This window comes from Struthio camelus, chromosome 13 (assembly GCF_040807025.1).
Source record: "Struthio camelus isolate bStrCam1 chromosome 13, bStrCam1.hap1, whole genome shotgun sequence".
Taxonomy (NCBI): Eukaryota; Metazoa; Chordata; class Aves; order Struthioniformes; family Struthionidae; genus Struthio; species Struthio camelus.
Window position 1 is genome coordinate 2,780,773 of NC_090954.1, and position 19,601 is coordinate 2,800,373.

The 19,601-nt window shown below is 54.4% G+C and overlaps 2 protein-coding genes across 14 annotated transcripts in view; one reads left to right on the top strand and one right to left on the bottom strand.

Annotated features, from left to right (window-relative positions):
* The window catches only part of ACSL6 (acyl-CoA synthetase long chain family member 6), a 56,516-nt gene that overhangs the window by 3,455 nt on the left and 33,460 nt on the right, over window positions 1–19,601 (top strand). For 2 of the 13 annotated variants that reach the window (XM_068959366.1, XM_068959372.1), the window contains exon 2: window positions 5,787–5,893. The exons of 6 other annotated variants lie outside the window; for them this stretch is intronic. The gene's annotated coding sequence lies outside the window, so the exon portion shown is untranslated. Of the gene's footprint in view, window positions 1–5,786; window positions 5,894–7,239; window positions 7,329–19,601 lie in introns of those variants that run through there. 5 more of the 13 variants (XM_068959365.1, XM_068959364.1, XM_068959371.1 and 2 more) reach the window with 3 other exon arrangements.
* LOC138069084 (uncharacterized) lies at window positions 12,318–19,601 on the bottom strand. Its single transcript, XM_068959375.1, has 2 exons — window positions 12,552–19,601; window positions 12,318–12,348 (listed from the first exon to the last, which is right to left on the bottom strand). Exon 1 carries the CDS (start codon window positions 19,132–19,134, stop codon window positions 17,287–17,289), a length of 1,848 nt encoding a protein of 615 aa, XP_068815476.1. The 5' UTR covers window positions 19,135–19,601; the 3' UTR covers window positions 12,318–12,348; window positions 12,552–17,286.

A 19,601-nucleotide genomic window follows, 5' to 3' on the forward strand; every position in this document is an offset into this window, starting at 1 on the left:
CTTTGAGAGAAATATCTGCATCTCTTTATTGCTGCACAGTTTCAACCAGCATCTGGAAAACTTTTAGCTGACCACAGCCAAGTCTGCACAAGACTTAAGAGTTGCTGGTAGGTAAAATGCAATATGGGAGTGCTTACCTCTTGATAGGCTGCCCAGCCATCAAGGGCAGCTCTTTCCACAAGGCTTTCTTCCTGACTTTGTTGGATCATTTCTTCCTACAGACCCAAACAAAACAATCAACGTCATCATGCACCTTCTTATTAGAAAGGGACAAGAAGGAAGAGCATCTATTAATATAACTTATTTTTAAGTGTTCCACATGTGTTCCTTTTGTGATGGATCAGCATAAGCAATTAAATTATTCCATTACTTCTGTTTGTGTCTTGGGCAAGAAATCAAAGAGTTCCAGCCGTTCAGTTGCACCTAGGTTGTAGCCTAGTTGAACGTGCTGTAGTAAGGCGTGCTATAGAGGGTGTGGCTTTAAGATATGAGTTAATATGCTAAAAACATATCTGTAAAATCCATAAAACCCCACCTTAACAGTGGGAGCCCTCACACTCTTTTCCGAGCTTTTCTGCAGGCTGCCGTGAGCCAAGGCTGTCTCTCCAGAGACTTTTATTTCCAGACGTGCTGATTCAAAGGCTTAGCAAATCCTTTTCTGGAGACTATGATGAACTTAGCGTTGTTACCGTACAGTGTGATACGGGTAATGTTTTGATGGGCTCACATTGATTGCTGTAGTGCGCTATCAGCACTTATTGATGACAGGTCACTTACTGTGTCAAACCCCTCTCTCACCGTAAACATTGTCATGGAGCCTCCAAGGTGACCGGCTGCTCGGATGGAAGCAGGAGAGAGCGAGGGAGGAAGAGAAAGCAGAAGGCCTTTGCTGATGTGCTTTTTTATGTTTGGTATATAAGAAAATTATAAATATTTTAGCTTTGGACTGGAGATTGTGCTAGGGAAAACTTGGTGGCTACTGATGAGAACAGTAAGTGAGGGAAATGAAATGGGGATTTTTAGCCAGTAAAGGGAGTTTCAAAGTCATGAAGGCAACCAGGCAAGCGGGGCCCTGGGGCTGATTGCTGAGCTACCCTGGCTTCTGCCAGGCTTCGCCTGCTCTTTACTTGCCGCCTTAGGTTTTGTGAACAGTGATGTAGTTACAGAGTAAAGTGGGTGCTTTGGAAAAGTGACTCTAAAATGCAGCCTCCTGCTCAGTGTGGGGCAACTTCACAGCAGTCACTGCTAAAACCCTTCACAAAACCCAAATGTTGCACGTGCTGTTCCTGAAACTTCCAAGGTAGCAAACCACCCTGTTGGCCAGCTAGGTGTTTTTCAGTCTTTCACATTGTGTATCGTACCATTTTCAGAAAAGTGAAAAGATGATAAATGGATTTATTTTGTCCAAGTTATTTTCCTTTGCAATACAGGAAGGAAGTGTCACTTGTCAAAAAATGTACTATTCAGTGGAAATCACCATGTAGTTAGGAAACCCCCCAATTAAGGGAGGAAAAGTTTTCTTGTCTAGATCTGTGCATGATGGTACTGCAAGAATGCAGTTCACATTTCCATTTGCTCAACTCTGTGGCTGCTGTGGTGTAGATACAATCTCAGAGATGCCACATGTGAATGACAGTGAACAGTTTCCACTGTGCAAAGTAATGCTGCCAAATCAGTGTGTAATGGGTTGGCTACAGTGAGGTCAACGGGCTCCAGAGGTACTTGGGTTGTGCTCTGTGGTTTTTCTCGCTGAGGTCGGCTAAGCAAGTTGGTGCAGGCCACTATCGCATGGGGACCACTTAGCAAACGATAATCCCAGAGAAGAGTTTCTTCATCATCCATAGTAGTAACTATCTAGAGATGGTTATGCTTGTAAGGCCATTCTTTCAGTGGCAAAAGTCAAAGAAGGCCTCCACTGTCCTGCTGCCAAGGGCAGTGGTGGCACCGGGAGGGTGGACGGGCTCCGAGCCGGGTCCCACATGTAGGGGGACAATGTGCTGCTCTGCCTGGACACCCCGCTCTCGGGGATGGGCTTTGAAGACAGAGGGATGGTTGTCTTCAAGGCTGTCAGACCAATGGTGCTTGCCACATGCTCTTTGCTTCTGTCGGAGAGGCACGTCCAGCTGGGCCATGTGGCATAAGCCGAGGCTGGTGGGACCCCGTGGTGACCTGTCACTGCTTCTAGTGCTTAGGTGAATGTGCAGACCTCCCATTGGTAAACAGCTTTTCCCCACAAATGCTTTTATTTTGAAAAGTCGTTCTAGAAACTTTTGCTCTGAAATCTGACCTTCAGCCCAGATTTATTTATGACAGACTTATACCTTCCTTGCTGCTGCACAGCATGGTGTTTCAGCTGAGCCCTTTGCTTTCCTCTGGGCATCTCCTTCCCGACAGAGAGAGCCTGGCCTCCTCTCCCGTGGAGGCTCTCGAGGTGCTGAGCCCATCCCATGGCTCTGCGCGTTTCGCCTGGCTGGTGATGGTCTCTCTGAATGTGATTACCAAATTATTCGAATACTTCTAGGCCATGATATCACTTGGAAAAGTAAAGCAGAGTCAGTCCCTTTCAGGCAGATGTTTTCAGTCTAGCATTTTCTCTTTGCATTTGCATTTGTGCTGCTTCAGGGATTTTCTGAATAGCCATCCCACTATACTTCCATGTATACGTGCATGAAACAGTCTCTGCTAACACCACCAGTTCTTCCCACTTATATTGCTTAATTTCTTGTTCAAATAACAGATTTATGTCACGACTCTGTCTTCTACTTCTATTCCTGTGGGCCCGCTTCTGCAAGTGGCTCCACATAACAGAAGTTAAAGCTATATGCACCTCGATGCATAAAGCAATAAGCAACTTCTTTCCTAGGGCTAGCAAATCTTTAAAACCAGCTGTATCAAAGAGTGATACAGATGCTGATGGGGAGGAGGGGAAGAACTGGATCCAAGGACGAGGGAGACGTCCTGTCCTCGGGTCCTAGCATGTCCCTAGCTGGCAAATTCAAACAAAGCAAACCCCTGCTTTAGTCTGGCAACAACGCGCAGACGCGGACGGTCGGCGCTGCGGCCCCCCGCGAGGCGTTGGGTGGTTTGTCAGCCCACGCTGGAGCGTGGGGAAACCCGGCTAGACATGTCGTGTGTCGCTGCTAGGTGGCACTGCGCGAAACCGGACGGGCTTCCCTGGAGCCCCGCCGGCGAGCAGCGAGGTCAAATGAAATTGTTGCTGAACTACGCTTATTTTTTCTCTCTAAGGTGAGTGGGAGCTGGTCTACACAGGAGCCGGTACTGAAGTTACTCAACTATTTTACTTTTTTTGCTTTTGAAAAGTATCTAGAAAGGGCGTAAATCATTCTTTTGTTGTTTTAAATGAATCGGGAGCCAAATTTGCATTTGAAACAACAACAGCTGTGAGTAAATAACAAAAGGCTGAAATAACAAAACGTGTGAATTCAACCGATTTAAATGTCTCTTTTGCAGATTCCTGCATAGACCAGTTTAAGGCAGAAAAGGTGGAAATTGTTCTGACACTATTTAGAGATTGTTTCACGATGAGGGAGAAAAAAGACAGAGATACTGTAATCCCTCTTCAAATTTTGAAATGTATTTTGCTTAGTGTATCCAGTGCACTTCATTTCTAGGTTGACACGATTATGCAGCAAGTCTAGATGATCTACACCAGAATGATTGTTTTCTGCAGAAATTTTATGCCCAAATGACCCGAATACCACCGTGGAGAGCAGCCCTCATCTCCCGCAGTCTGCTGGCTGGTTTCAAAAGGTTGCACAAGTTAAACCAGGAGTCTGAAGTACTCCAAAACATTGGAAAGTAATTTGGATGGTGTTTTATTTGATTTTATTATTATTTAGTGAGTTATCCCCGTGACACTCTACACAGCGCTGCCGTAAGACATACGCACTGGTCTCCCCTTGCTTTTGGGAGGCGACAGCACTGCCAGTGATCTGGTGTTTCTATGATTATTATTGGCATTTTGGTTGGCATATTGGCTATTGTTATTGGCATTTTTGTACTTGGCCTTCCGGTCCGCGGCAGCGAGCCGGCAACCGGGAAGGGCGACGCGGGGCCGGGGTGAGCGGCCGCGAGTAACCTCCGTGCTGCAGCTCGGCGTGATGCCCCCGTCGGTGTTTCCTCCTGCGTGAAAGGATTTGCGTGTCCCGCACTGAGAACAGCCCTGCTCTGGCCGGATTTGCAGCCGCTGTCGCAGGGTTGATAATGTAAAAGCAAATCCCTTCCGCTGACAGGCTGCCGCGGGTGGCGTGATGCTGCGACCTGCCAACAGCCGGGCAGCCCCGCGGTGCAGTTGGGCAGAGCCATTTGCATAGTCTCTGTTGGCTTTATTTGCTGAGGCGCATTGGGGAAGGCAGAAGTTCCCAGCCCTTGAGACAAGAAGGGGCTGTCTGAGGGCTTCGCTCCTCACGTTAACTCTTTAAAACCTCAGCCGGCAGAAAGAGGAGGGCTGAGAAGGAGGAATGTCTTAGCGACGCTGTGAAGTGCCCAGAAAAGAGGATTTAGCGGCTGCTTTTGCAGCGGGGAAGGGGCCGGTGCCAGGGCGAAGCCTGATGGCAGAGCCTTTCCCCGAACACAGAGGCAGCAGAAAGGGCCTGGGTGTTGAGAAGCAAAATATTGCGCCCACGGACACCTGCAGAAAGATTTGGGGAGGAGTGTACCAAATTCAGCATGAACAGAAGCGCTTTCACGGTGACTGGAAAATAGCTGTGGAAACAGGAGAGTTTTGATAAAAACCGAGTATCCGTAGTGTCGGGCACACAAACGCGCCAGCATGTTGTAGGGGGTGAAAAACCAGCAAGTAAACCTGACTGGAAATGAAAATGCAACTCGTAGCCCAATTTCTCCTTAAAGTACATCAAAACCCCCTAATGGGCAGTGAGTCTATTGTCAAATGGGAACTAAGTGTTTTAAAACATCCAAACAGTCTAACTGCTTGTTGCTATAATTATTTATGTGTGTATATATATATATATAGTGTCAATGAAGTATCTAATATTGAATATTTATGGACATCCTGATTCGCAGCACAACCACAGCTTTCTCAAATATGTTCCCTGGGGTTAGCGCTGGCCCACGCGTTTCCCCTCTGTTCTTGTGCCCTGCCGTGGGCTGGCTCCCCGGGGCACCTTTGGGTCCCTGCTTAAAGGGAAACACGGAGGTGTGAAGCCCTCGCCTCCCCCCCGTTTTTGCCATGACTTTTGTTATTTCGGTGAGTGGCTATTTTCCATACTTATCAATTCTGCTCGTGGCAGGATTTTGCACGGAGAGGGTGTTAGGGAACTTAGATTTTTGGCACCTTTCTGTTGAGTAACTGAAGCTCTTCCACTGAGTTAAAACATGGTCTGAAAGATGAAACAGCGATTATTGGTGAGTTATTGCCATAATTTTTAAGCGCTGCTTGGGCCCGTGGGACATGGAGCGATGCAGCGCTCCAGCACGCTGTCGCCGGGGGCTCGCGCCGTCCTCGAGCCCTGCTGAACGCCCCCGGCGCTCGGGGGCTGGCAACTTTTTGCTGTTGGCATTGTCCTCGTCCGACTGCCACGACAGTTCTGTGTCCTCCTTGCCGTAACCCTCGCTACGATTGAAATTCAAAGTCAACCAGTGTTTCTCATTAATTTTTGATGAGGCGTAGTAGCGTAGGGAAACTCAATGGGTTTCTTCCTTCTACAGAAATCTTCTTCCAAATTGTGTTTGCTTGTGAACATTTTAAACGCTGTGACTTACTGATACCACTTTGTTTTTTTTGTTTTTTCTTTCTTGGACAGGTGGGGTCTCAGCCAAATCCCATAAAAGTCCTCTGAAGTCTTTCCATTGATTTTACTGGTAGTTGCATCTCACGGGGCTTTAGACTGAGCAGTAATCAGCACACAAGGTGAAGTCCAATTTCCTTTGTAACTTGTAGCTTCTAAGCACCCCTGCCGCGTGGCCCACCGCGGTGTCTGTCGGCGGGTGGCAGATTTCTCCGGGGCGCTCGTCCGAGCCCGTGTGGGAGCAGGGAGCCCGTTGTGAGCCCTGCTCGCTCGGGGCGGCCCTCGCACACGGCGCCTCCGAGCTCACCCCTGTGCACCCGCGAGACGCTCTGACACGTCCTCCCGACCTCCTTTGGGTTCCCGTGCCAAAGGCTCTTAAAGCAAGACCCTGGTCCTGATGGCCTGCATGCTTGCCCCAGGCTGTGCAGCCAGGAAGGGCAGTTGTCTTCAGGAAGCTGAAACCCGTTTTTCTCCCTTTGTTCTGTCTTGCGTTTCCTCTGTGGTTGTTTCTGCAAGCTAGTCCTCGTGCCTCAACCCAACAGAAGGGAAAGGGACGGACTGCTTCGGGGACTGACCTGGCGGCTGAGCCGTTCTGGAGCGTGTGTTTGTTTTAATGAAGCCTCCAGCCCGCGCTCAGGGCGTATCGCATGCTGCGGGCTCTGCGAGTGCTGCCCGTGCCGTGGCGCGGCTCGGGCGCGCCGCAGGCGCTGGAAAGGGGAGCTTTAGAAATAAATACTGCGGTGCGCACCTGTGTGCGTGCATGGGTGCTGCTCCTGGGGCGCCCGAGCCCTCCCGCTCCGCAGCTCGCGGTGGGGAGAGCGAAGGGCCGGGACTGGCGCTGGCGGGAATCGCGGCCCCACGGAGCCGATGCTGATCTGTGCCGGCCGAGGGCTCGGGCCGCCACTCCCTGCAGGGAAGCACCTTTTGCGCCCACCCACAGCCCGGGACAGTTTTTTGAATTAAACCTGGTTGCAGAATATCCAAATTTGAGCCAAATATGTAATGTTTGACAAGAGTGCCTGCAATCTCATTAAATATTTGTCCTTCTTCATTTAGGAGTAGTTACTGTTCCTTGGGAATTCTCTGGAGAAGCAGCATCAATTAATTGCAAGTTTTTTTGTTATGTTATTATCAGTGATCAATGTAAATTAACAAAACCTATTTTTTTTTTTTTTTTGGCTCAGATGCCAGCTGTTCGCTTCCCTTTTAAGACGTAAAATAACGCAATCACGTTGGCAACAGTCTAGGCAGGAGTATTTGCCCCGGCTTCTCTTGCTGCAGGGGAGGCAGGCAGCGCCGAGGACCGGTGCTGAGCGGGTCCCGCGGGGCGCGGGGCCGTCCCGGGACCCCGCTCGCTGCTCGCAACGGGCGCTGGGGGCGGCTGGCAGCTCCCGCCCCGGCTGGCGGCGGCTCCGGCGCCGCAGGGGTTACGGCGGCGCCGGGCCGGGGGCGCGCGGGGCCGGCGCGCGGGGGCGCGCGGGGGCGGCGCGCGGAGCGGCGGGTTGCGCTGCGCCGGGCCGGGCCGGGCCGGGCCGTGCGCGGAGGCTGCGCGGAGCTGTAAGTGCCGCCGCTTTTTCGCGTGCGTTTCTTCCGCAGCAGCTGCGGGCGACGAGCCCCGGCGGCTGCTGAGCGCGGAGCGCAGCGCGGGCACCGGGAGCGGGGCCGCGGCGGGCGCGGGGGTGGCGCGGTGCGGGGTCCTGGCTGCGCTTCGGGGTGCTCCCCGCCGCCGCGGGGATGGGCGCTCCCGGCTGCCCCCGGGGTGCTCCCCGCCGCCGCGGGGATGGGCGCTCCCGGCTGCCCCCGGGGTGCTCCCCGCCGCCCCTGGGGTGCTTTCCGCCGCTACGGGGATGGGCGCTCCCCACTGCCCCCGGTGTGCTCCCCAAGGCCGCGGGGATGGGCGCTCCCCACTGCCTCCCCAGAGCACTCCCCGCGACTCCCGGTGTGCTCCCCGCCGCCGCGGGGACGGGCGCTCCCCACTGCCCCCCGGAGCGCTCCCCGCCACCCCCGGTGTGCTCCCCACCGCCACGGGGATGGGCACTCCCCACTGCCTCCCCAGAGCACTCCCCGCCGCCACAGGGATGGGCGCTCCCGGCAGCCCCCCGCTGTCCCCGCGGGGCGAGCAGGCTTCGGGCGTTTCGGGTACGAAGCGATAAGAGCAGCGGGAGTTTGCGGCTTCGGCAGTTTCCTGTTTTGTCAGATGTTTCCAGTAGCCTCGCAAGGGGAAAACGCCCCAGCCTTGGCTTTGACAAAAGAGCGGAGAGCGGAGGGCAGCGGCCCCGCAGGTGGCCGGCGCAGGGCGAGGAGATCAGCTGCAGAAGCAGTGGGTTGTTTCCTGTCTCCATTTCAGGCTTCAGCTGTGCAGTTTGGGCACGCTCGTGGCATCTCTGTGGTGCTGCCAAGAGAGGTGGCAGCAGGCACTGCCCGGCTCCAGGCTGTGGGCGAGAGGGCCATGGCAAGGTCCTGGCCACGCGTTGCGGTGAGGTGCCACCATGGCAAGGTCCTGGCCACGCGCTGTAGCGGGTCTGGCCATGCACTGTGGCGAGGTCCGACCGGTGAGGTCCCACCATGGGCAGGTCCTGGTCATGTGCTGTGGTGGGTCTAGCCATGTGCTGCGTGCGGCGAGGTCCCACCATGGTGAGGTCCTGGCCATGCTCTGTGGTGGGTCTGCCCATGCACTGCAGCAGGGTCCCACGGTGGTGAGGTCCTGACCACATTCTGTGGTGGGTCTGGCCACGCACTGCGGCGAGGTCCTGGCAGCGAGGTCCCACCATGATGAGGTCCCAGCCACGTGCTGTGGCAAGTCCAGCCACGTGCTGCGGTCTGGCCTCACACCACAATGAGGTCTGGCTGCATGCCACGGTGAGGCCCGCGGACGTCATGGCTGGGACTGGCCACTCAGGCAGCGATTCGGCAGGCGGAGGTGCTGGAAAGGGGTTTTCCCGCTTGCCTCCATGCCTGCTCGCTGCAGACCTGGTGATGCTCCTCACGTCACCGTGGTGCAGCTCAGCCGTGTCAGCTGAGCGCCGTTTCCTGTGGTCTGCAAGGTGAGCTCTTCCTGCCGCGCAGCGGGAGCCGGCTCTCGGCGCAGCTCCGGGAGGGCTGAGCCAGCGCCTGGGCGCTTGGGCTTTGGTAAATCCCCGAAGCTGCTGGGCTGGCCGGCGGCTCCTGCCGGCATGGGCGCGAGGGGCTTGGACCTGGCTGTGGGAGCTCTGCGGAGACTGGCAAACTCATTTAAATTGCAGCTTGTGTTGCGCAGGTGTCAAGGCTTTCTGTACGTGAAGTTCTGATGACCTGTGACGGATAGTGCTGTCCGTGTGTCTGTCCTCCGCGGGTGGCCTCTCCCGCTGGGGACAGCTGGCGAAGCTGACCAGGCTTTCGAAATGCTGGTGACGGGAATTCATCTTTGCCGAAGCTTCCGAGCAGTGGCAGGCTAGAAGCGTTAAACGTGACAGGGTTTCTAAGCGAAATCTGTAGGTGTCACACAGCCGTCAAGCACGCAAATCCTTGCGCGTTAAGAGCCCGTCGGTGCATGGGATGCGGGTGTTTAGGCCCCTCGGGGAGCAGAACAAGCAACCGTTTCCATGTGTGGGTCCTCTCTGAAGGTCCTGTGCTTGCCCTGAAGGTTTGGTTGTCCTACTGTTCTCCACTGCGGCGAGAGGGCCAGCCCCGACAGCGGTGACTGTTTCTGTAATGAACGGGCTGTTTTTCTTGGCTTCGCATGCAAGGGAGTAACTTAAAACTATGTTCCTTTAAAAGCATAGCGCTCTCCTCGCGTGGAGGAGGCGCGTAGAGATCATTTTGAGAAGCCCTTCGCATTTGCGGGCACCGTGTTTCTGCAGTCGGCATGGTCCGCTGGCTTGGCGCCAGCGCGGGCTGAGGGCATTGCAGGACTGGGCAGGTCTGTACAGCAAGCAGGGCTGATGTATAGTCTTTTTCCTGCCTAAACTGGTTTTAATGGTTATCTCTGGTTATACATCTTCAACTGATCTGCAGGAGAAGGAAGGAGTTACTACTATGACTTTCCTCTTTCTTAACCTGTACTCTCTTGCCCTTTACTTTACAATTGAAAAATTGCCAAATGAGCTCTGAGGAGCTTTCAAAGCCTCCTTCAGCTGCCAGTTTGTTTTGGGATGAAGCCTAGACTTGGTTCAGACAGTCGTCTTATGTGTGTGCAGGATCTGGATAAACCCCTCTTTTCTCTAGGTGTGCTCATGCCTTTGGGGTCCCCTCGCTCCTCTCTACCGCCTGCGTAGGCGGGTCCTTAAGAAAACTGCCAGAATTTGTAGGGCACTTCATTGGTAATTAACAGGATCTAATTACAGAGAGCTTAAGTGAAGGATACAACTCTATTTATTATAGTGGGATCGTGACATGCCTTATTATGTAAAGCTTTTGGTTTCAATGCCGTTTTCTAGTTTCAGACTCCGCAATGCCCGTCGTAAGGCTTTCCTCCTGTAAGGCTGTTTGACTCGCAGCTCATCCAGGGCCTTTCAGTCTGTTCTTCTGTTCGTATGTCTCCTCTTTTGACTCTGTTGGCAAGTCAGCGATTTTGGGCGTTCTTCAAGCTGAAATAGGAGCTTAAAGAGAATTGCTCCCTATAATAATAAACCAACTGCTTGGCTGTGATCCAGCACAGGCTAGAGCAGGGCTGAGCTTCAGTCTGGATCTGCAGTGGCCAATGAAAATTGGTAATATGGAGATCCGTAGCCAGCATCCCGCCAGCGGTGGAGGGCCTGGTTTCTGGAGGCGCTCGGCACGTGGTGGCATCCATGCGCGGCTGGAGGCAGTGGGAGCTGCAGGTCAGCTTGCTTGGTCCTCCTGCAAACAATGCCTGCCTAGCTTCTGGTATTACAGATGGCAATGCTAAATCAAGAGTTTGACCAAGGTATAGTTTCAGTCCAGTCTGAGTTGTTGGGGAAGTGATGCAGGCTAATAAATACAAGGGAAATGTTGTACAAGATGTTTCTGTTGGTCGCTGTCCTTTGCTGAGCTAAGTCTGAGCCTGCCGCCGCCTTCTCCCGCGGCGCTGTGGAGCGTCCTTTGCTCTAAGCTCACTTAGACCGCAGTGGCACGGTCGGAAAGGACAAGGCCAGCCCAGAGGAGCCAATGGGCGCAGCCTTGTGCGCCTGCTGGTGCCTCACTGGGGGCGTGAGTGGGAATTTCACCGCAGATCTCCTCTGCCTTGCCCCTTACGGAGGGTGCTGCACCAGAGCACGCTGCTGCGGGACGCCCCGCTGGTGCAGCGCCTCTAAAGCCATTGCTCAGGTTTTTCAAATCCCGCTGGTCTTTGAAAGCAAACGTCTAAACTCTGCCTGGCAACGACCCATCGAGTTGCGTGCAGAAAGGCACCTTCGTCTTGCTTGCTCTCTGAAACTGGCTGTCGTGGGTGCGGATGCCTTTTCCTTCTCTGCTCAGTGCTTCTCTTTGTACTCTGCCCCAGATACCTATTTGTATGCGATTATTTAAGCTGTTTGTTCATTGCCTGTCACAAGGCATCCAGGAACCAAACAGTATATGGGACAATCAAACCCCCTGACATCAGTCAAAAAAAAATCCCCTTCACAGGATCGAAGGAGATTTACAAATAATCACGGGTCGCTCAGGGAAATAACTGAGATTTGCAAGCGCTCTGAAAGCAGCCTCCAGAGCTGAAACCCGGCAGTGGAAGCCACAGGCTAAGGTTTCTAAGACCTTGGTCAATAAAACCTTGTGACTGTTTATCGCATTATAGCACTGGGTAACAAGCGTAATGACATGAGGTTTTTGGTCACTGTATCCTAGGTGATTGATAGACTTCAGAGTCAACAGAGCTCTGAGCCATGGAGTGTTTCCCTCAGGTAGGAATGGTAACATACTTGCATGGGCTTCCCTGTGCTGCGCTATCCGGGCAGCCTCCGCGGCACGCCGGGTGTCCGTCCCGTCTCGCTTCTCCGCCAGTCCCTCATCCTTCGGAGCGTTGCTAGCGGCTGATCTACTCCGTGCTGAGGAAGGTATTTTTAGGTTCCACCTAAAAATAGTCCGCATCCGTGAGCTATTACTGATCGCAGCGAGGAGGTGGGGGCGGGAAGAGGAAGCCTCTTAGCAGGGGCTTTGGCGCGAGCACGCCGAGAGGTGGGACGTAAGCAGGCGGGTGTCTGGCGACGTGCATCACGCATCTCTCTGGACGCCCCGGCTGCGGTGGTTCCTTTTGCTCCCTCTGAAACAGTACGAGCGTCAAAAGTAAAGTCTCTTGCACAGCCGCTGAATTATTTATTGAGTAATTTCTCTGGGCGAGCGACCAAAGCGCTGTTGGTATTTTACATGCGGACTGGAGAACGTTTGTGACGTGGTGGTTGTGTTCTCCTTGTAAAGCTGGGCTTGCAGGACATTCAGCTCCGGAGCACCTTGTTAGCATCCGTCCCTTTTGCAGCAGAGACTTGCAAAGGACCCGCGCGCGGCTTGCAAGTGCCGTGCCTCCCCCCGCCCCGACCCCACGCAGCTGGGAGGAGGCGGCCAGCGCCGGGGCCGCGGGTCCTCGGGGCGAGGGGTCCGGCTGCGCGTTTTGTTGGGAGAGTTTGCTCAGGAGATTGAGGTGTCTCTGCAGTAACACGGACAGCAGAAATGTGTGTCTATATATACACATACACGTGCATATCTATACATGCACACACATATATATACACATATGTACATGCACACACATATACATATATACATATACAAACACATATATACACATATGAATGTTCCTGGTTAGACGCATTGATGTTCTTCTCCCTGAGACCGTTTTTCTGCCCTCACCTCTCCTGGAAGATAGTCCCACTTGCCGCTCTGGGCCAAATTAATACCGCAGCCCTAACCGTACGATGAAACGATCCTTCTCATCTCTCCCTGTCCCGTCCCCGCTCAGCTCCAAGCAGTAACTAGCGGTGGTGTGAAAGCATCACTGGGTGACCCAGGAGGAGCTTTATTTGCCTCGTTCATCTCCAGCAGATCAAGGAGGGTCGAAGCGGCTGCGGGGCCACCCTCGGCGGCAGACCCCCGGGGCTCCCCGGAGCCGCTCCGGGCGGGATAACGGCCCCGGTTTCCCTTCCCCAGCTCCCAACACTCGTCTCGGGGGCGCTGGATCCGCAGCCAGCTCCGCCGGCACAAAAGCAATTCAGGCTAAAGAGGCTTGTGCACTATTGAAACCCCGTTCTTTAATAGTCTTGCTGGCAACGGGCCAGCTTAACAGATTGGACTGGACTGATTCCTCTGGGAGGGGAGAAGGCCTTTTCTCATGAGTAAAAATAAAATATAAGGAAGATAACCGCCATCTATTTAATTTCCTGCTCGCTGGGTTTTGCTCTGGGCTTTGCTCCTCGGAGAGATGCCGCGGCCGCCGCGAGGATTGCGTCCCTCTGCGCCGCTGCTCAGGGCGCTGCAGACGGGTCAAATCCCCGCTCCGTGCCAGGCTCCTCGCGCACCTTCCTACGCTCTCTAAATCCCTGCGCAATCATCAGCACAAGCAACTTCATGTCTAACTAAACTGGGTAATTTCTTTTACCTTACAGCTCCCTGAGCTGTAGTGGAGCTGCAGTCAATCTGCTTTTGCTTGGATTCTTGACATAAACGTATTTATGCTTTGACCCTGCAAAGAATTAAGTGTAATCTAAGTAACATACAGTAACTGCGTTTTATATATTGTGACACTTGGAGTACATTATTTCACTCACAGTGGGCAAAATTAAGCACAGGCAAGAGTTTGTTTTGAGAGCAAGGGGACGTTTTTTTGATAGAAAACAGTTTTGACGAGAATATACTGTCCCAGAAATCAAAGCAGTGACACATTGCACGGAAGCCGTGAAGAATTGCCTCCAGCATGATCTATCTGAAAGGGAGCGGTATTAAATGGGAGAAGGGGTTATAAGGACAGTCTGTCACTTTGTAGGAGCAAAAGAATGTAAAGTTTAGGCAAGTTTTAAGTAGTATTAGCCTGAGATTGGCTGATAATCCCAATAATTGCTGAATCCCAAGCAGTTATATCTGATTAATCTTTGCTGAGTACAACGAGTCCCCGTAGACACGTCTAAGTAAGTGCAAGGCTGGGGACGGATACCCAAGGTAAGCTCGAGTTTGGTGTCTGGGACGCTTGCTGAGGAACGCGTGGCAAATAATGATGTATTTTGGATTTCTGTTCCACCAACGTGTTTATACCACAGTCGCATATGTACGGTGGGAAGCATATAGGATTCTTTCAAAACTACGTGAGCCAAATAATGCCTGTCCTCCCTCTCGCTTCGGGGCTGCTTGCTGGATTTCTGAGCGTGGCTTCTGCCACGGTTTCAGGTGCTTCTTGTGCTCATCTGTTTCCCTTTAGGTTTATGACCCGCTTTACTCTTTCTCAAGCAATTTATAAGACTTGCAAGTTATTTAACTTCCTGTCGTGCTGCAGGGTAATTGTGTTGTAAGGCTTTCAGTAGTTCTCTATTACAGTCAGTGTGTATATAACCCTGTATTTCCTCTTTGTGGTTAACACTGTTAGACTGGCCCTGTGCCTACGCGGAGGTGAGGCATTGCCCTTTCCATAAGCTCCATAGGTTAAATGCATTACAGCAGAGACTACAGTCGCTTGAATTTCAAGCTAGCTGGAAATAGAAAGGTGACTGTGCCATCCGAGCGCCCTGAGCTCCCCTACGTTTCTCTCGTCTTTACTTAAAACAAAGGAGAAATGATTTCCAAGTTCTGAACAAACCAGGTATTGCGCTTGTGGCTGACATCAAACCAAGATTCAGGTTGCGATTTTGTGGTGGATGTCTCATGAGATCACTTGTTCTCATAAAATTTCTGCATCTCTATATAACTGGGAGCCACTGTAAGAGCTAAGTGTGATCCCTTCTAATCTGAGCCCGAATATAACCCAGACAAGCATGAGGGTATGGTCTGAAGGTCCAGACTCAACTCCCCGTCTTCTGTGCACATGCAAACATGCAAAAAAGCAGCCTCGGAAATGATTGCTCATCCAGAATGGCCCATAGTAAACTGCTGGTTGTGTGTAGCGAGGCTTCGGTAGGAGATGCTTAGCGCAGTGGGTTCTTGAGCAACGGGAAACAGTTAGTTGCCTGGTGTTTTAATATATGTGCTCTGGTCCACCTCTAAAAGCTTTCCCCTTTAGCCCTTCACCCTCCGGCCCCCGAAGCGCAGAAGGGTCCGGCCGGGACGCAGGGCCGTGGGTGCTGGGGGGCCCTTGGTGGGCGCCCGGAGACGCAGCTCGGGTGCCTTGGAAAAGGTTAGTTATGTGCACCCGAAAAGGTTAGTTTTGTTTTCAGTGTTTGTGCCAGGAGAGGATTTTGTACTGTTAATATCTGCAGATTTTGTGTCCAGAAACATGTTGATCATCGCACTTACTCCCACTTGCGTTACCCAATGGCTTGCAGTGATGCCGCTGGGGTAATAACGGCCCGTTTTAAGTGTCCGTTTCTGCCTGGCGGCGTTGTTATCCCTTAGCCTCAGTAAACCAAAACCCTGAGGTGGCGACGTGGCCGTAAGGTGGTGTGCATCCTGCCCTCAAAGCCGTGCAGAGGGCTGGCACGCCGTTCTGCTCCGCGGAGGAAGAGGCGGGAGGCCGGGCCGGGCGCTGCTGCGTGCCGCCGTGGTCCGGGGAGCCGGATGCGTGGGGATGCGGCTGCCAGGGTGCCAAAAGCTCCTGGCAAAAAGAGCCAACCCCTCCAACGCCGTCTCCTTGGACCGAGCTGGTTTTGATCCTGCGGTTTGCGATGCACCGCTGGATCTCCGGGGCACGTTGGAGAGCTGCGCATGTGATTTTTGTTTTGTGAGCGCTCTTTTGCGCGCTGGGGTATAGAGTAGTGAGAAGCTGTGCCCAGTTTTTAGCGTAAAATGGATCCTGCCCCCTTTGCCCTAGCCCGCCGGCCGGGAGGCAGTCTGGTTCCCACGCGGGCTCCGGAGCTGCGGCGCAGAGCTGCGGTCGTGGGGCCGGACGGGACGGGGGCAGCGCTCCAGCCGCGGTACTCATCCAGAGGGCTTTGGGTCCGGCCGGCGAGGCCGGGCTGGTGGAGAAGCGCCGCGCGGTGCCCAAGCGAGGCTCGGGGCGGCAGGAGCCCCGTCCCGGGAGCTCTGCGGAGCAGAGAGTGTGACCGGAGAGGTTTGGTTGGGACTGAAGTTACGGGTCTCGGGTTGGATGAGAGCAATCAAAGCGCTGAGAACTTTCCGCGACTTGCTAAGCTTACTGGTGAGAACGGGGACTTGTTTTCAGTTTGCACATACATTTAGTGTGCATGGAAGTTACAGCTGTCAAGGGAAGGTAGGAAAGCGTAAGCAGCAGTTTGAGACGCTTCTCCTTGCCGTACCGAACATTTCCATTTCGCTCTCCCGAGGGGCCTAGCCCTCCTGCTCCTGCACCGCTGCAGGAAGCTGGGCGGACTCCTGCATTCAAGTGTCTTTTCTGATGTTATTTCCCGTTACTGCCGTGGTCTCCGTCAGCGCGGCATCCTCGGAGGGGCCTTGCAGCGTTCTTAGAGTGAGCCACGGACAAGAAGTACTTGCGCATGTTTTTAATCGCAAAGGATCTAAACTGCTTGCGGACTTGGTGCTCGCAGGGATCTCTTAAATTTACCGCTGAAATGGGCTGACCTCCTTGGGCCAGCAGCTCCCATTTGGAAGTGAAAAATGAGCTTCTGCCTTCCAGTCGTATTTATGTAATCCAGCTAGTGTGCGTACGAGTGAAGGATTGCGGCAACTGTCTCAGGGATACGATCTGCCACGTGCTGAAACCTTCAGGTTGCAGGATATAATTGCCCGAGGGGGAACTGAGAAGATAGCAGAAGCTGTCACAAGTGGTCAGAAATAATAAATGCGCCACAAACATTTCATTGCGATCACTGTTGTGATTTCCCCGAGGTTGTTCCCGGTAGCAGATGGCACGAGAGCAATTTGGACGCTTTCCCCGTAACTCAGGTGTGACTTTGGCTGCTGCAGCACGTTTCGTTGTGCCGGCGCGCTGCCAGCGAAGCGTCCTGCTCGTGGCACTGCAGCTCTGCTGGGCTGTTGCTCCTGTTTTAAGGGTAGATGTTATGTGCAGAACCAAACAGGTTGCCCAGAGGGGTTGTGGAGTCTCCTCCCTTGGAGATATTCAAAAGCTGTCTGGTCACAATCCTGTGCAGCGTGCCCTAGGCGACCGTGCTTGAGCAGGGAGGTTGGACTAGATGCCCTCCAGAGGTCCCTTCCAACCTCAACCGTGCTGTGATTCGGTGACACTGCGCTATTCCCGTCACGCTCCTCAAGCCAAAAACCTCTCAGCAGTTAAAAATGATCATTAATTCTGTATAAAGCATCATATCTTTTAGGCAGGTACAGACCGCAGCTTTGATGACTCTAGAGCAAGCCAAAATATTTCAAAATCCAGGTACTGCCATAAATTGTGCCCTGACTTGTTTACAGGCTCAGTAAAGGGAGGTGCGATCAGACTTTCTCCCCTACCCGTGTTTCTCCTCCAGCGTCGTACAGGGTCTGGCTTTCCCTGGAGGAGGGTTTCACCTTCTCACTCGCAGCGCTTGCTCCTCGCGTCGGGACCGTGCCCGAGCCCTCGCGAGCCCTTTGCGGGGGCCGAGAACCTCAGGCCTCCAGCCGTGAGCGGTTCCTGGTCTGGCCTGCAGCAAGGGCTGCCTCTGGCAGGTACGGCAGGTAGCGTCTGCAGGCGGGAGGTGCGGCCGGCGTCCTCTTTCTCCCTTTCCCCAGGCGCCTTTCCAAGCTCCCGCTCGGCCCCGCGGGCGGCTACGAAACGCTGCTGGCGGGCTGGCGCGGAGGGACTCGGTCCTGGGGTCTCGGAGGCGGTTTGGCCAGCGAGCGCCCCGGACGGGGCGGCCAGCGTCCTTGGTCGCAGTGGGTTTCTGGAGGCGGATGGCTTTAGGTTTTTTTGGTGCTTTTTTTTGTTGTTGTTGTTGTTGGTACTGCTTTTGCGCGCGTTGGCCGGCGCGCGAGGAGCTCGCTGGCGGAGCTCGCCCGCTTGCGCGGCGCCTTGGTTGCGCTTTGCAGGCTGCTTCTCGCAGCCCGATGCCGAGAGGCGCCGGGGGCAGAGAGCAAAGCGTCTGCTCCGCGGGGCCGGCGAAGCCGCGCCGGAGATGCCGTCATAAACGAGCGGGTTTCTGGAAAACTGCTCAAAGCCCGGGAGCGAGTCGCTCCGTGGCCGGCTATGACCGAGCGACGGCAGCAGGCCGGTGGCCTCCCGCTCGCTGCCCTCCTTCGCTTTCCTCCTCTCTTCGTTCGCTCCCTTTCTCGAGGACGGATGCTGCGTTGTGTCCTCGCCCTTTTTACCCCCCCCCCACCACCTTTTTTGGCTAGTGCACAATAGCAAGTCTGCCAGGGACTTCGGCAAGGCGATGGTGGCGGCCGGCACCGCGGGCCAGAGCTGGCGCAGGGAGCGGGGAGGCTGCGCCGCCGCAGGGTGGGCCCGGCGGCCTGCGTCCCGCCTGATATCCCCGCGGCCCCTTATCCCTGAGCGGCAGCCCCGCTCCGTTTTCCAGGAAACTTGTGCGTTACGTAGCGGAGCGCTTTTTGGCTTGAATCGCCTTGTAATGTGCAGCGACGTAAATCGTACGGGGCTCGAGGTCAAGAACGTGAAGCTAGGATGAATGCGCCAGGTCGTGTTGCAGAGCACGTCTGCGTGGCGCGGTGCGCGCGGACGCGTCTTGCAGGGCACATCTGCGTGTGTGTTGCACGCGGGCACGCATGTTGCAGGAGATGCCTGCATGGCTTGTTGCACACAGGCGCGTGTGTCGCAGAGCATGCCTGCATGGCGTGGTGCACACAGGCGCGTGCTGCAGGGCAGGTCTGTGCTGCATGGTGCACATGGGCGCATGTTGCAGAGCATGCCTGCATGGCATGTTGCATGTGGACACGTGTTGCAAGGCAGGACTGTGCAGCATGGTGCGCACAGATGTATGTTGCAGAGCATGTCTGCATGGCGTGGTGCATGTGGATGTGTGTTGCACGGCAGGTCTGTGTGCCATGGTGCACGTGGATTCACATTGCAGGGCAGGTCTGTGCAGCGTGGTACACATGAGCACGTGTTTCGGGGCAGGACTGTGCAGCGTGGTGCACACAGATGCGTGTTGCAGAGCGTGCCTGCGTGGCGTGGTGGTGCACACAGGCACATGTTGCAGGGCATGCCTGCATGGCATGTTGCATGTGGACATGTGCTGCAGGGCGGGACTGTCCAGCGTGGTGCACACAGATGCGTGCTGCAGAGCATGCCTGCATGGCGTGGTGCATGTGGACATGTGTTGCAGGGCAGGACCGTGCAGCGTGGTGCACACAGATGTATGTTGCAGAGCATGCCTGCATGGTGTGGTGCACAGGTTTCAGGGCAGGTCTGCGCGGCGTGGTGCATACAGGCACGTGCTCACTCTGCCTGGCACCGTGTGAGCTGCTGGCTCGTGCCAGACAGAGCACCCCAGGCAGCAGCCTCTGCCTGGGCAAAGTGGAAAAGCTTCAGCTTAAGCCTTAAAGACAGTGGTGGCCGTACCCTTGCTAGAGCCCAAAGCTCTTCACAGCACCTGCCTGGTGCAGAGGAAACCTGCAACCCTGTCGCTGAATTGCTCACTGTCTATGTGCGCTTGAATTCAGTTGTCCTTCCAGAGCGAGCTGGCTGCTGCTCGTCTCTGCTTTTCCTTTCTTGCGCCTTTCTCCTTGGTGCTGCTGGCTTGAATGTGAGCGTTTCTCGCTGGGCAGCTCTGGGTGAGGCGGCCCGGCAGCGCGTTTCCAGCGGTTGAGAGAGGCCAACGTGTCTCCTGCAGCGCGGCGAGTGACTTTGTGCACGCCCCTCGCCTGGGTCCGTCCCTCGGCCCGAGCTGACCG

What these genes read in the sequence shown, in the direction of transcription:
- LOC138069084 (XM_068959375.1), bottom strand. Translation starts at nt 19,134, where the DNA reads ATGCACCACGCCGCGCAGACCTGCCCTGAAACCTGTGCACCACACCAT.